This window comes from Amphiprion ocellaris, chromosome 12 (genome assembly GCF_022539595.1).
Source record: "Amphiprion ocellaris isolate individual 3 ecotype Okinawa chromosome 12, ASM2253959v1, whole genome shotgun sequence".
Classification (NCBI taxonomy): Eukaryota; Metazoa; Chordata; class Actinopteri; family Pomacentridae; genus Amphiprion; species Amphiprion ocellaris.
Genome location: NC_072777.1, coordinates 8142802 through 8154338, shown reverse-complemented (window position 1 = coordinate 8154338; position 11537 = coordinate 8142802). Strand labels below are relative to the sequence as shown.

Genomic DNA, 11537 nt, shown 5'->3' with positions numbered 1-11537 from the left:
TTGTTAATTAAATATTTTTATTGGACTTTAACAGCATCATGTCATTAAAAAGATGTACACAAATATTTAGGAAAATAAATTACCAAATACCTTAACAAGTAATAAAAATCACTTGAAAAGTTCATTTAAAATGAAACACTGTCGTCTTTCTAGTGCCTCGGTCACAAAACTGAAATACACACCTGGCATGATATATAAATACAACAAGTCAACCTGACAGATATACAAAGGCTTTGATCCCATCCAGCAGCTCGAAACGGCTTTTGTCGAGAAAACAATCTGTTAAACAGAAAACTACAGCTGGAAAAGAAACTGTACACAAAAATATTTACAACACAAGAACTTAAAAAATGTCTACAAGTTCAGGCAGCGAGTGCAACAAGAAGTCCAACATTCGTCCGGTTCTGATTCCTGAACACAAATCGTGTCCACTCAGTCAGTTAAAAATGGAAAATACAAGCTTTTCTTCCTTCAATCAGATGCTTCCTGAAATGAGAAGAAAACTGAGCGCTTGTTTGTGTTTGTCGGTTTCTGAGGTCACTCGGGATGATTGAGCTTTGATCCTTTTAAAAAAATAGATTCTGACAAACTCTGGTCCTTCGTCTCCTCCACAAAAATCCTTCTGAGGTTGTAGACTGTCTTTGAGACAAAAACATCATGTTTATCCTTCATGGTTTATGAGCTGAGTGTCATTAATTCAGTATCACGGCCACTGTGAGGGGAAAAAATGAAATCTTTTTAAGAAATACGTTGTGATGTCATCAGAATAAAGTTGTGCTTTGATGAGACAAAGAATTTGAAATATTTTACGAGAGAAAAAGTCATTTTTTGGACAGAAATTATAGCTATATTTACAGAATAAAGTCCATATTGTATAAGAACAGTGATATTTTTAACTCGTAATGTTCCTGGAATAAATTTGCACTTTAACCAATACAAAAATGTCCATATTTTACAAGAGAAAGTTATACTATCGTAATGATAATAGTGTCACTTTAGGTGAAAAAAAATTGCAAAAATTCAAGATATCTTTAATAGAAATGTATCACACTTTGAGGTGATAAAGATGTAAATTCAGGAAAATAAGTTATTAATTTACAAAATACGGAGTCAGTAATAAACACAATATGAAGGTTGAATTTCCTCAAATAAATAACTAATAACACAGCTTTAAAAATTAAGAATAATTTGACATGATGGAGTTTCAGGAGCTAAAAGCTGTAATATTTCAAGATATATTTATAGTTTTCTGAAAAAAATCTATTTAATGAAAAACATTTTAAGGAAGAAGTGATATTTCACAAATAAATCTGGTGGACAAGAGCAAAAAAGTTTGCAAAAATGTCATTATAATTCTATTTTCATCAATATAATTCTACAATTTTGCAAAAAAAAAAAGATTTTTTGGGGGAAAAAAAATCAATAATAAAGTGAAATCATTATTTTTGTAGAAGTCAATAAATAAAAAGAAGTATAATGACATTTAAAAGACTTAAGTAATCAATTAGTTAGCTTCAAGTATAAATATTCAGTGAAAATAGCCTCAACATTATGAGAAGAAAGTGAGAGACTGAAGTCACTCACTACTTTTACTATACTTAGTCTATGCATTGCTTTTCTTGTAAAATGTGTTGTTTCTTTCCTATAACGCTACTTTCTGCCCCCAAAAGATGTTTCTATTCAAGTAAGATTCAGACTTTTGCTTAAACTCTTTTGACTTCTCTGTATCCTCCCCTCACCGTGGCTGTAATCCTCTGCTAGAGTTCAGATAAATCACGTGGTTTATTCTGTTTTTAACTCGAGTCATGGCCTCATTTGCTCAGATGTTGCTGAAGGATGTATGAGTTGTGAGTTTGTGAGATCATTAAAGTAAAATCTGATCCACCATCACAGCGGATTGGAGTTCCTCATCTGGAAAAACCTGGATCTTGTGCAGCCTCCGTTGTTGGAGGTGGTATTCCAGAGGTAGGTGTTATCCAGTGTTATCAAACTCACAACCAGTCTAGCTGCTGAAAGTCTCGCTATTTCATATTCATTTAATCAGATGTTTTCCAGTGATCGTGAAGAGATGAATTCCAAAAGACAGCTGGTCAGTTTGTGAGAATGATGACCCACATGTGCAGGTCTGGGAACCTTTTGGTGATCGGAACAGAAATAAAAAACGCCCTAACATAAGTTTCCAGTATCATCATCAGAGTTTAGTTTGATCTCAGCTGGCGTCCTGTTAGCCTGTTAGCTTTAGCCCTGCAGCGTGGGGACGGCAGCCTTCTGCATCCCCAGCATGGAGTCGTAGAAGCAGTCTTCATTAATCATGGAGGTCATGCTCTGAACGCTGAAGTCTCTCTCCAGCAGGTTGCTGAAGTCCGCCACTTCTCCTCCAGCAGTTCTGCGCAGACTGGAGCTCCGTCTCTTCTCCTCTTCGCTTCGAGACGTCGCTCCTCTCTCTGAATCCTCCTCGGTGAAGTTGAGTCTCTGCAGCTGAGCCTCCAGCTCGCTGGTCAGGGAGCAGAGTCTGGTCCTCTTCCCTGCAGCGGCGGCAGCGTGGCTGGGCAGCAGAGGCTCCGAGCAGGTGTCTCCCAGGACGCCGTCGGGTCTGCAGCTGTCCTCCGGCTGATGAGGAGTCGTCCTCTGGGTGTCGGAGCGACGGCGTTGCTGCCTCCTCCTCCAGGAGCCGCTCCTCTCGGCCGTCGACTGCTTGGTCCTCCTCAGGGAGCTGACGGACGCTCGGTCTCTGACCAGGCAGCGCAGAGCTCGCAGCACGCTGGCCTTCGTCTCCAAACCGCTAAAACACAGACAGAAGAAAGGGTCAAGGCTGAAACTGAAACATTCCCGTCTGATTTTCCATTTAAGCTATGGGGGAAAACATTCTTCATGTACTTTCATTGGGGTGGAAGAGCTCAGTTGGTCTACATGTTTCCTCCAGAGGAACCAGGATCTAAATCCAGTTCCAGGAGGAAGTTTTTCTCACGAAAAACTTCCTGCTCAGACAGCAGTACTTTCCAGAGGTTCAGGAACTTTTGGGAGAAGGGAATGTTGTTGACTGGTTGACTATCTGCTATTTTTACACCATTTTACACACTGCAACTGCATACAAGTGTTTGAGTTTTTGTTCACTGAGCTTTGACAAAACACAGTGGAGCTACAGTAAAGGAAATAGTTTGACAGACGAACCAACAACCAACCATGTCCAGTTTCACCCCAATGTTTCATTAAGGTCTCCATTTTTTTGTATTGTTGCACACAAAATGACAACTCTTTAGACTGCAATGAAGACAGAGCTGAAAGAACGGCTATTTTTTGGGAAATATGTGGGGATTTCTAGTGGGAATGTGACTTCAGTCTGTAAAACATTCGGAAACTGTGAAAATATGTCATCAGTTTCCATCAGAGACCAAAACACAAACAATCAATGTACACTGATATAATACAGAATCTCTGAGAAATTAGTGAAAACAAAGCCAGAAACATTGAGCAGGTGTGAGGTCTGGTATAGTTCTACATTCTGACTTTTTAACTCATATTTTTGACTTAACAATGTAACTTTTTAATTGTTTAATTGTGTTTAAATTCTCAAAAGTAATTGTTCTAGTTACAAACCGTCAATCTGCCGCTCAATCATTTTAAAATTTATCAGTAAATTCAGTCATTTATGGGGAATTTTTTTTTTTATGACAGTAAACTGAAGCTGTTTCGACTGTTTGTCACAGATATTATGAACAGGAACATCCTCAGCAGTGCAGCTTTAGCACGATGTTAAAGCAGGAAATATCTGACAAAGAACTGAAAACGAACTTTTAATTCACTGAAACATTTCCTGTCAGAATGCTGGTTTTGGAAACTAAATCTGTGTAAAGAAGAGAATCAGCTCCTGTGATCCGACTGCTGGAAGACTGAGAACTTGATCCACACCTGCAGCAGTCGTCTGTGTTGTGTTTACGTGAATCAAACTGAATGAATGAATGAATGAATGGATGGAGGTGTGTACCTGCTGCAGAGCTGGAACACCGTCTCCGGTCGTCCCTCCACCTCTGACCTGCTGTGGACCAGCTCCCACACACAGGGATCCTCTGAGCCTGGAAACACAGAACAGTCAGCTCACCGTCAGAGCGCCTCCTGCTGGAGGGCTGCAGCACCGACACTCACCAGACGAACACACTGGATCTGCCTCACTTCAAGATGCAGAAACAAACCTCCTTCTGATTGGTCACTGACCTGTGATGTTGGCCGGTCTGACTTGAACCGCTGAAACTGGGATTAACCAGCGGAACCTGAAGGGGTCCAGATCAGCTGAACGTGAAGCGGTCTGTCCGACAGGAAACACACAAAGTCAGACTTGAATACAGAACACTGTGGAGGTTTTACTGTGTCTGTCTGTAAGACTCCGCTGGTGACTTTTCATGTCTTAATCCATGAAACAATGGAAATATGTTGACTACAGTGATGGATTATGGGTGTGCAAAAAGTTTAAAATCTCTGTGAGTTTGAAAGAAAAGAGTAAAACCAGCGGTGGCATGGAAGAACAGAAATTACACAAAAAAAAACTAATGGAGGATCTGCAAAATGAAATAACAATGAAAACATATATATGGAAGCCCATTTCTGTGAAATACAGGTCAAAATAAAAAATTGAAAAAAGAATACTGAGTTGAAAATTTGTCTTTTTAATTTAGAAATGTGACCTAATAGCTCATATTTTGGACTTGATGTAATTTTTGAAAACTTTATAGTTTGTTCATTTACTGTTTTTAATTCAATTTTTGATTTAATTTAATTTAATTTAATTAGATTTTTGATTTGATTTAATTCAATGTTTTTATATCTTTTTTTTACTGACTTAGAAATTAGTTTTCTGACTAGTTATTGGGCTTCTTAGCTATTCTACTTTGTAGTTTTCATTTTCACTCAATTAGTCATAAGTGTTGTTTTATGTCCAATTTTTGACTTACCTTTTTTAACTTTATATATATAACATTTTTGAGTGTATACTCCATTTTTTTACTCTGATATAGAAATGTTGCTTTCTCATGGTATTGACTCCTTAGCTCAAAGTCTCGACTTCACTAGATTTTGAGTATGTATCAGTTTTTTGTTTTTTTCTTCGAAAAAAACGTATATGTAATATTTTTGCCAGAGAAAATTAGCTTTTAATTTCTTATTTTATACAATTCATCTTAAATTTCTGGACTGGACTTACCATAAATAATATTTTTAATCATGATTAACTCTTCTAAAGTTTTTCTTATATTGGCACAAATGGACTTCCATACTAAGTTAAACCACGACAGGATTAAGTGTAGAACTGGACTCACCATCCTCTTCTTCAGTTTGCTGTTCTCACGATAAACCAGGATCACGGCCCGTTTGAACACTGTGGACACAACAGCGCCTGAGTTATTCTACAACATTCTAATTTCACTTCATAAATTTTTTTTTCTTCAAACACACACTGTGCAGGTAAAGCAAAGACAGCGCTGACCCACCAAACAGAGTGAGTTCCGGCTCTTTCCTCAGACGACCCAGACAAGGCAGAGGGTTCAACCAGACCACCGACGAATGGACCAGAAACTCCCCCATCGAGATCTCCGTTACCTGAAGGAGGAAGAATTAAACTCCTCAGGTGCTCAGTTGAGTCTCCACAGCTGACGGTTCAGTCTGATGACGTCACTCAATGCGTGTTCGTGTTTTTGATGTCATACCTGTTTGTCAGCTAAACTCTGCTCTGCAGCCAGCTGGTCGAACACGCAGCCGTAGTCCTCGTAGATCTTCTGCATCTCGTTGATGTGACTCGCCACCTTCTCCATCGCTCGCAGCGCCTCTGAGTGGACACCAGAGGAAGTGCAGGTGGTGAAAAACGTTTGTACACAAAATACGGTGTTGCAGGCTGCTACCTTCATTACAGCTACTGTAAACCTGCAACAATGTACCTGTCTGCTGTATTTGTGTGTTACCTGTGAGGTGTGTGTGTTACCTGTGAGGTGTGTGTGTGTTACCTGTGAGGTGTGTGTGTTACCTGTGAGGTGTGTGTGTTACCTGTGAGGTGTGTGTGTTACCTGTGAGGTGTGTGTGTGTTACCTGTGAGGTGTGTGTGTGTTACCTGTGAGGTGTGTGTGTGTTACCTGTGAGGTGTGTGTGTGTTACCTGTGAGGTGTGTGTGTTACCTGTGAGGTGTGTGTGTTACCTGTGAGGTGTGTGTGTTACCTGTGAGGTGTGTGTGTGTTACCTGTGAGGTGTGTGTGTGTTACCTGTGAGGTGTGTGTGTGTTACCTGTGAGGTGTGTGTGTTACCTGTGAGGTGTGTGTGTGTGTTACCTGTGAGGTGTGTGTGTGTTACCTGTGAGGTGTGTGTGTTACCTGTGGGGTGTGTGTGTTACCTGTGAGGTGTGTGTGTTACCTGTGAGGTGTGTGTGTTAGCTGTGAGGTGTGTGTGTTACCTGTGAGGTGTGTGTGTGTTACCTGTGAGGTGTGTGTGTGTGTTACCTGTGAGGTGTGTGTGTTACCTGTGAGGTGTGTGTGTGTTACCTGTGAGGTGTGTGTGTTACCTGTGAGGTGTGTGTGTTACCTGTGAGGTGTGTGTGTTACCTGTGAGGTGTGTGTGTTACCTGTGAGGTGTGTGTGTTAGCTGTGAGGTGTGTGTGTTACCTGTGAGGTGTGTGTGTGTTACCTGTGAGGTGTGTGTGTGTGTTACCTGTGAGGTGTGTGTGTTACCTGTGAGGTGTGTGTGTGTTACCTGTGAGGTGTGTGTGTTACCTGTGAGGTGTGTGTGTTACCTGTGAGGTGTGTGTGTTACCTGTGAGGTGTGTGTGTGTGTTACCTGTGAGGTGTGTGTGTTACCTGTGAGGTGTGTGTGTGTTACCTGTGAGGTGTGTGTGTTACCTGTGAGGTGTGTGTGTGTTACCTGTGAGGTGTGTGTGTTACCTGTGAGGTGTGTGTGTGTTACCTGTGAGGTGTGTGTGTTACCTGTGAGGTGTGTGTGTGTTACCTGTGAGGTGTGTGTGTGTTACCTGTGAGGTGTGTGTGTGTTACCTGTGAGGTGTGTGTGTGTTACCTGTGAGGTGTGTGTGTTACCTGTGAGGTGTGTGTGTGTTACCTGTGAGGTGTGTGTGTGTTACCTGTGAGGTGTGTGTGTGTTACCTGTGAGGTGTGTGTGTTACCTGTGAGGTGTGTGTGTTACCTGTGAGGTGTGTGTGTTACCTGTGAGGTGTGTGTGTTACCTGTGAGGTGTGTGTGTTACCTGTGAGGTGTGTGTGTTACCTGTGAGGTGTGTGTGTGTTACCTGTGAGGTGTGTGTGTGTTACCTGTGAGGTGTGTGTGTTACCTGTGAGGTGTGTGTGTGTTACCTGTGAGGTGTGTGTGTGTTACCTGTGAGGTGTGTGTGTTCGGGGCTCTCGTGGTCAGTCAGGCCCACCAGCTCTCGGAGCAGCAGTGGATACTTCAGGACTCTCTGAACAGGTTTGATCAGGTACGACTCCAGAGAAGACGAGTGCTGATTGGTCGGATTCCTCGCTTCCAGGAACTGCTTGAAGGCTCCGTCTGTTTTAGCTGAATCAGAGATGATGGTTTGCAAGTTAAATGTCTTTTCTTCCATTTGATATTCGGTCATATATATTTAAATTTGACACATTTTAATAATGTAAAATGAGACTAAATGAGCAAATAAGAGTTTAAATAAACGTTTAGGCTTTGATCCTCACCTCTCTCCAGAACCTTCTGGACTTTGATGTGGTTTGCACAAAAGCCGCTGTAGAGCTTGAAGTGGTCGGCGTAGTAGAGAAAAGATCCACCCAAAGAGAAGAGAAGTTTCTGAGAGCAAAAAACAAAGACAAAGTGTGAAATTAATCATCATTTTAAAAAGGAACAAAAAGTCCAGTACAACAAAAAAAGCCTGTACAACATGTAAAACACATGCTGCAGCAGCACAGTGGAAAAAATACAATTACATTAATAATAACAATTAATATAAATAAAATAATATTAAAACAGATTTAGTAAATTGTGAAAATAACATTAATAAAATTAGCAGCTTAAAACAGCAGCTAAAATATTAAAACACTTAAAAAATGAAGGACGTAATGGAAAGAAAAACTAAAGTGAAAATAATAAATAAATACAAATCCAAATTTAATTTAAAAAAATATATTAAAAATCAAATAAAAACAAAAAAGGTAAGTAAACAAGTTATACAAATAACTTTGGAAAAAGTGTATAAAATGGATCAAAACTAAATAAAAATAATAAATATATAAAATGTAAAAATGAAATGGTAAAACAATGAATAAATGAAAAACTAACCAAATCAGAAAAATAAAATGGGAAAAATAAACTGAAACATGCAATAAAATAGACAAATGAAATGATTAATAAATGAAATGAAAAAAGAAAGAGTCTCACTAAATCCACTGATATAAATGAAACAATGAGCAGAAAATAACCAAAGCAGCTGCCGGATCTTTACCTTGAACTGTTCGAGTGTTTCCAGGCTGCTGAAGTTCGGACAGGATGCGATTCTCTCCTCCAGCGTTTGAAGAAAAACCCTCTGAAAGTCCAGCATCTCAGGCAGGCTGCCGAACAGCGCCTCCATCTGAGAGAGAGAGAGAAGACGCTGTAGTTAGACAAACCAACTCAACCTGAAGTCTACACCGGGTTCCACTTCCTTTTATTTACAGTTTCTTACTTCATCTTTACTGAGGAACGTCTCCTTCTGCAGTGGGCTCAGATAAATGTCAAACAGACACACCAGATCCTGAAAGACACAACAAGAACATTCATAAACACATTAAACACTAACAGGTAATCAACTCAAATAAAGCAGAAACATAAGACAGAACATATTTTTTCCTCGATGCAATGAATAGAAAATTAAAAAATTTAATTATGTACATATTTTTACAGCTGTATTTAGATTAAATTTTTTTTTTGACCTTGTCAGTCGTTGTTTATTTGGATCAAACTCAATTTTAATAAATAAGTATTTGAATTACATGCCATTAACATCTGTAACCACATATGATGACGTTTTCAGAAGTCTGGAACACAGTTCTAAAGTTTTAGGTTATAAAAACTTTAAAAGACACTGTAGAGCTGTAGTAACATAATATACAAATATCATTTGAAAGCAACAAAAATGCATTTTTAACCTCAAGACATTTGAAATGATCAAAATTTGAGCTAGAAATGATTTGTTTGTGGAAAATCCCTATGAAGGACTGGAGTGTTTGGTTCATTATAAATGCTGCTTACCATTAAACAGTAAAACTTTTTTATATCTCATATTTGAGAACCTCAAACCAGCAAAAGTCTCACATTTTTCATTAAAAATGACTTTAATAATCAATAAAACAGTTGCTGTTTTATTGATTAATCGAGCTGCAGCTCTAAAAACAGTCTAATAAAATAGAGGTTTGTAATATAAATGAAAAATGAATATCTGTGATTTTTTTAATGTGGTCCCTGCAGCTGGACACTAACAATGGTTTCAGTACAAGAAGTACTCGCAGTAATTATAAAATGTGAAGAACCAGTGACTGTAACAGTGATACTAGCAGTAGCAGTACTACAGCAGTGTTACTGCAGTATTCTGACCTTGACGTAGGACTTCTCGGTGTCAACCAGCTCCTGGATGACTTTACGCAGACGCTGACAAACACTCAGGTGGGCAGGACTCGCTGCCTGCAGGCCCAACTCTCTGCCGTACGGGTTTTTGGGGACATCTGCGTCCGCCGCTTGGCCTTCTGGGAAAGTCTGGTACAGTGAGTAGACTCGGTCCATGTTCTGAGAGGAAAACATGAAAGAACTGAGGGTCAGATCACCAGTTCGCTTATCAGGACAACACCATCATCAAAGGTCACAGAGTGAGCATACTGACATGTGTGATAAGCTACTGCCAGTTTATTAGCATGCTAATTGTAGCATAAGGTTCACAGGCCCTCAAAGCTAAGATTGTACTGATTAAGCCATGATGATGATGGACAGCAGCAACGAGAAGGTCTCCCGTGCTCAGGACATGTGAGCTTTCAACCAAACAAAAAAGGCAAACAGAAAGTATCACAACCTGTAAGTCCTTTTAATGAGGCTGAATTATACTTTTGAATGTCTCACATCCAGGTAAGTAAAGATGCTTTGATTGGAAGCTTATATGTCGAGCTTTTTGAAAGCTGGTCCACTGGAGATGACAGTCTAGGGACTGCGGATGTAAATTAGCATTGTTGCTCTAATTCGACATACTTATGTCTATTGCTGTCTAGACGGTCATTAATGTGCACTGCCCCTATCAAAAAAAACCCAAATTATTTCTGATTGGATCTTTTGCTTTTGATGACTGTAGAATTGTTCTGAATTTTAAATGGCTGAATCATGAGATGTCACATCTGATCTGTATCATTTCATGAGTTTAAGCAGTTTTGACGATGAAAAACAATTATCCTAAATTCTACATTAACTCAGATTTAATTTAAATACCACACAAGCTTTTCTGTAGTTATACCCTCCTCTGGATGAAGTCTGAGATCAACCAACTTTGTCTCCTGTTGTGTAATCAGCATTAAAACCACAACAAACCTTTGGTCTAGTGACTCTACAAACACTGCAAATGCAAAAGCAGGAAGATAAATCTTCCACTTTGATCGTGAATCAGTAGAACGAGGATCAGATGAGCTCCAGGCTGCAGAGTCAGGAGGTAAATGTGTCTGGTGGACATTCAGGAGGTCAAAGTGTGCTGCTGAGATCAGAGAGAAACATGACCTGCTGACACCTGGAGCTACGACACAGACTGGAAAAAGCTACAACTCTCATTGGCTGACAGATTTAAACAGAGGAACACTGAACTGGTCCGAGTGCAGCTTCTCTGCTGTTTCGACCCTGAAGCACGACGAGGTGTTAAAGAAGCAGCCGCCTCATTCATCATCATAATCTGTGCTGCCAGCATCTAATAAACTGCCGTCAGCCTGATAAATTCAGAGTTTCGGTCTGTTTGGCCTGCAGACGCAGAGCTTTTAATAACAGATGGCACTTTAACTTCCAGGAAGGCTGAGATATCTGAGATCTGAATCTGATTCACTAAATCCTCTGAAACTCTTCATTTCCCCTCAGACAGGACACACGTGGGAAATTACCTTGGAAATAGAGTTTCTAATTCTGGTGAACCAGCCAGTGCAGCTCAGAGCAAAGGAACAAATCCTGAGGAACCTGGACCTCATTTGAGCATTTTAAAGGTTGCAAGGACAGAAATGTGCATCAAGACCATGGGAAACTTGGATACTGTTTTCAACCTACATACATGTAGATATATATCTGATCAAAGCATGGATACCAAAGTGTATATAAACACCCTTTCTGGCTAAAGCAATAATCACATGTGCTGCACAACAGACCGGGGCTGCAACTAACTAAATTTTGATAAACTGATTAAGGATTTGGTCTATAAAACATCTGACAAATATCTTGTTTTGCCCGAAAAACTGTTCAAAACTCAAAAACATCCAGTTTATTACCACGTGAAATTAAATTATTCCATTGAAGCAGCAGGAACCAACAAATTAAACA

At 39.7% G+C, this 11537-nt stretch overlaps 1 protein-coding gene across 2 annotated transcripts in view; it reads right to left on the bottom strand.

Moving 5' to 3' along the window:
* The window catches only part of LOC111576617 (rho guanine nucleotide exchange factor TIAM2), a 68743-nt gene continuing 57206 nt past the window's right edge, over positions 1-11537 (bottom strand). For both annotated transcript variants that reach the window (XM_035953818.2, XM_055016058.1), the window contains exons 14-24: positions 9579-9767; positions 8671-8739; positions 8452-8577; positions 7691-7799; positions 7359-7538; positions 5697-5815; positions 5481-5589; positions 5310-5368; positions 4213-4303; positions 3986-4073; positions 1-2782 (exon numbers count right to left, since the gene is read on the bottom strand). In XM_035953818.2, coding sequence (XP_035809711.2) covers positions 2239-2782; positions 3986-4073; positions 4213-4303; positions 5310-5368; positions 5481-5589; positions 5697-5815; positions 7359-7538; positions 7691-7799; positions 8452-8577; positions 8671-8739; positions 9579-9767 — 1683 coding nt within the window. In that variant the 3' untranslated portion in view covers positions 1-2238. The remainder of the gene's footprint in view (positions 2783-3985; positions 4074-4212; positions 4304-5309; positions 5369-5480; positions 5590-5696; positions 5816-7358; positions 7539-7690; positions 7800-8451; positions 8578-8670; positions 8740-9578; positions 9768-11537) is intronic.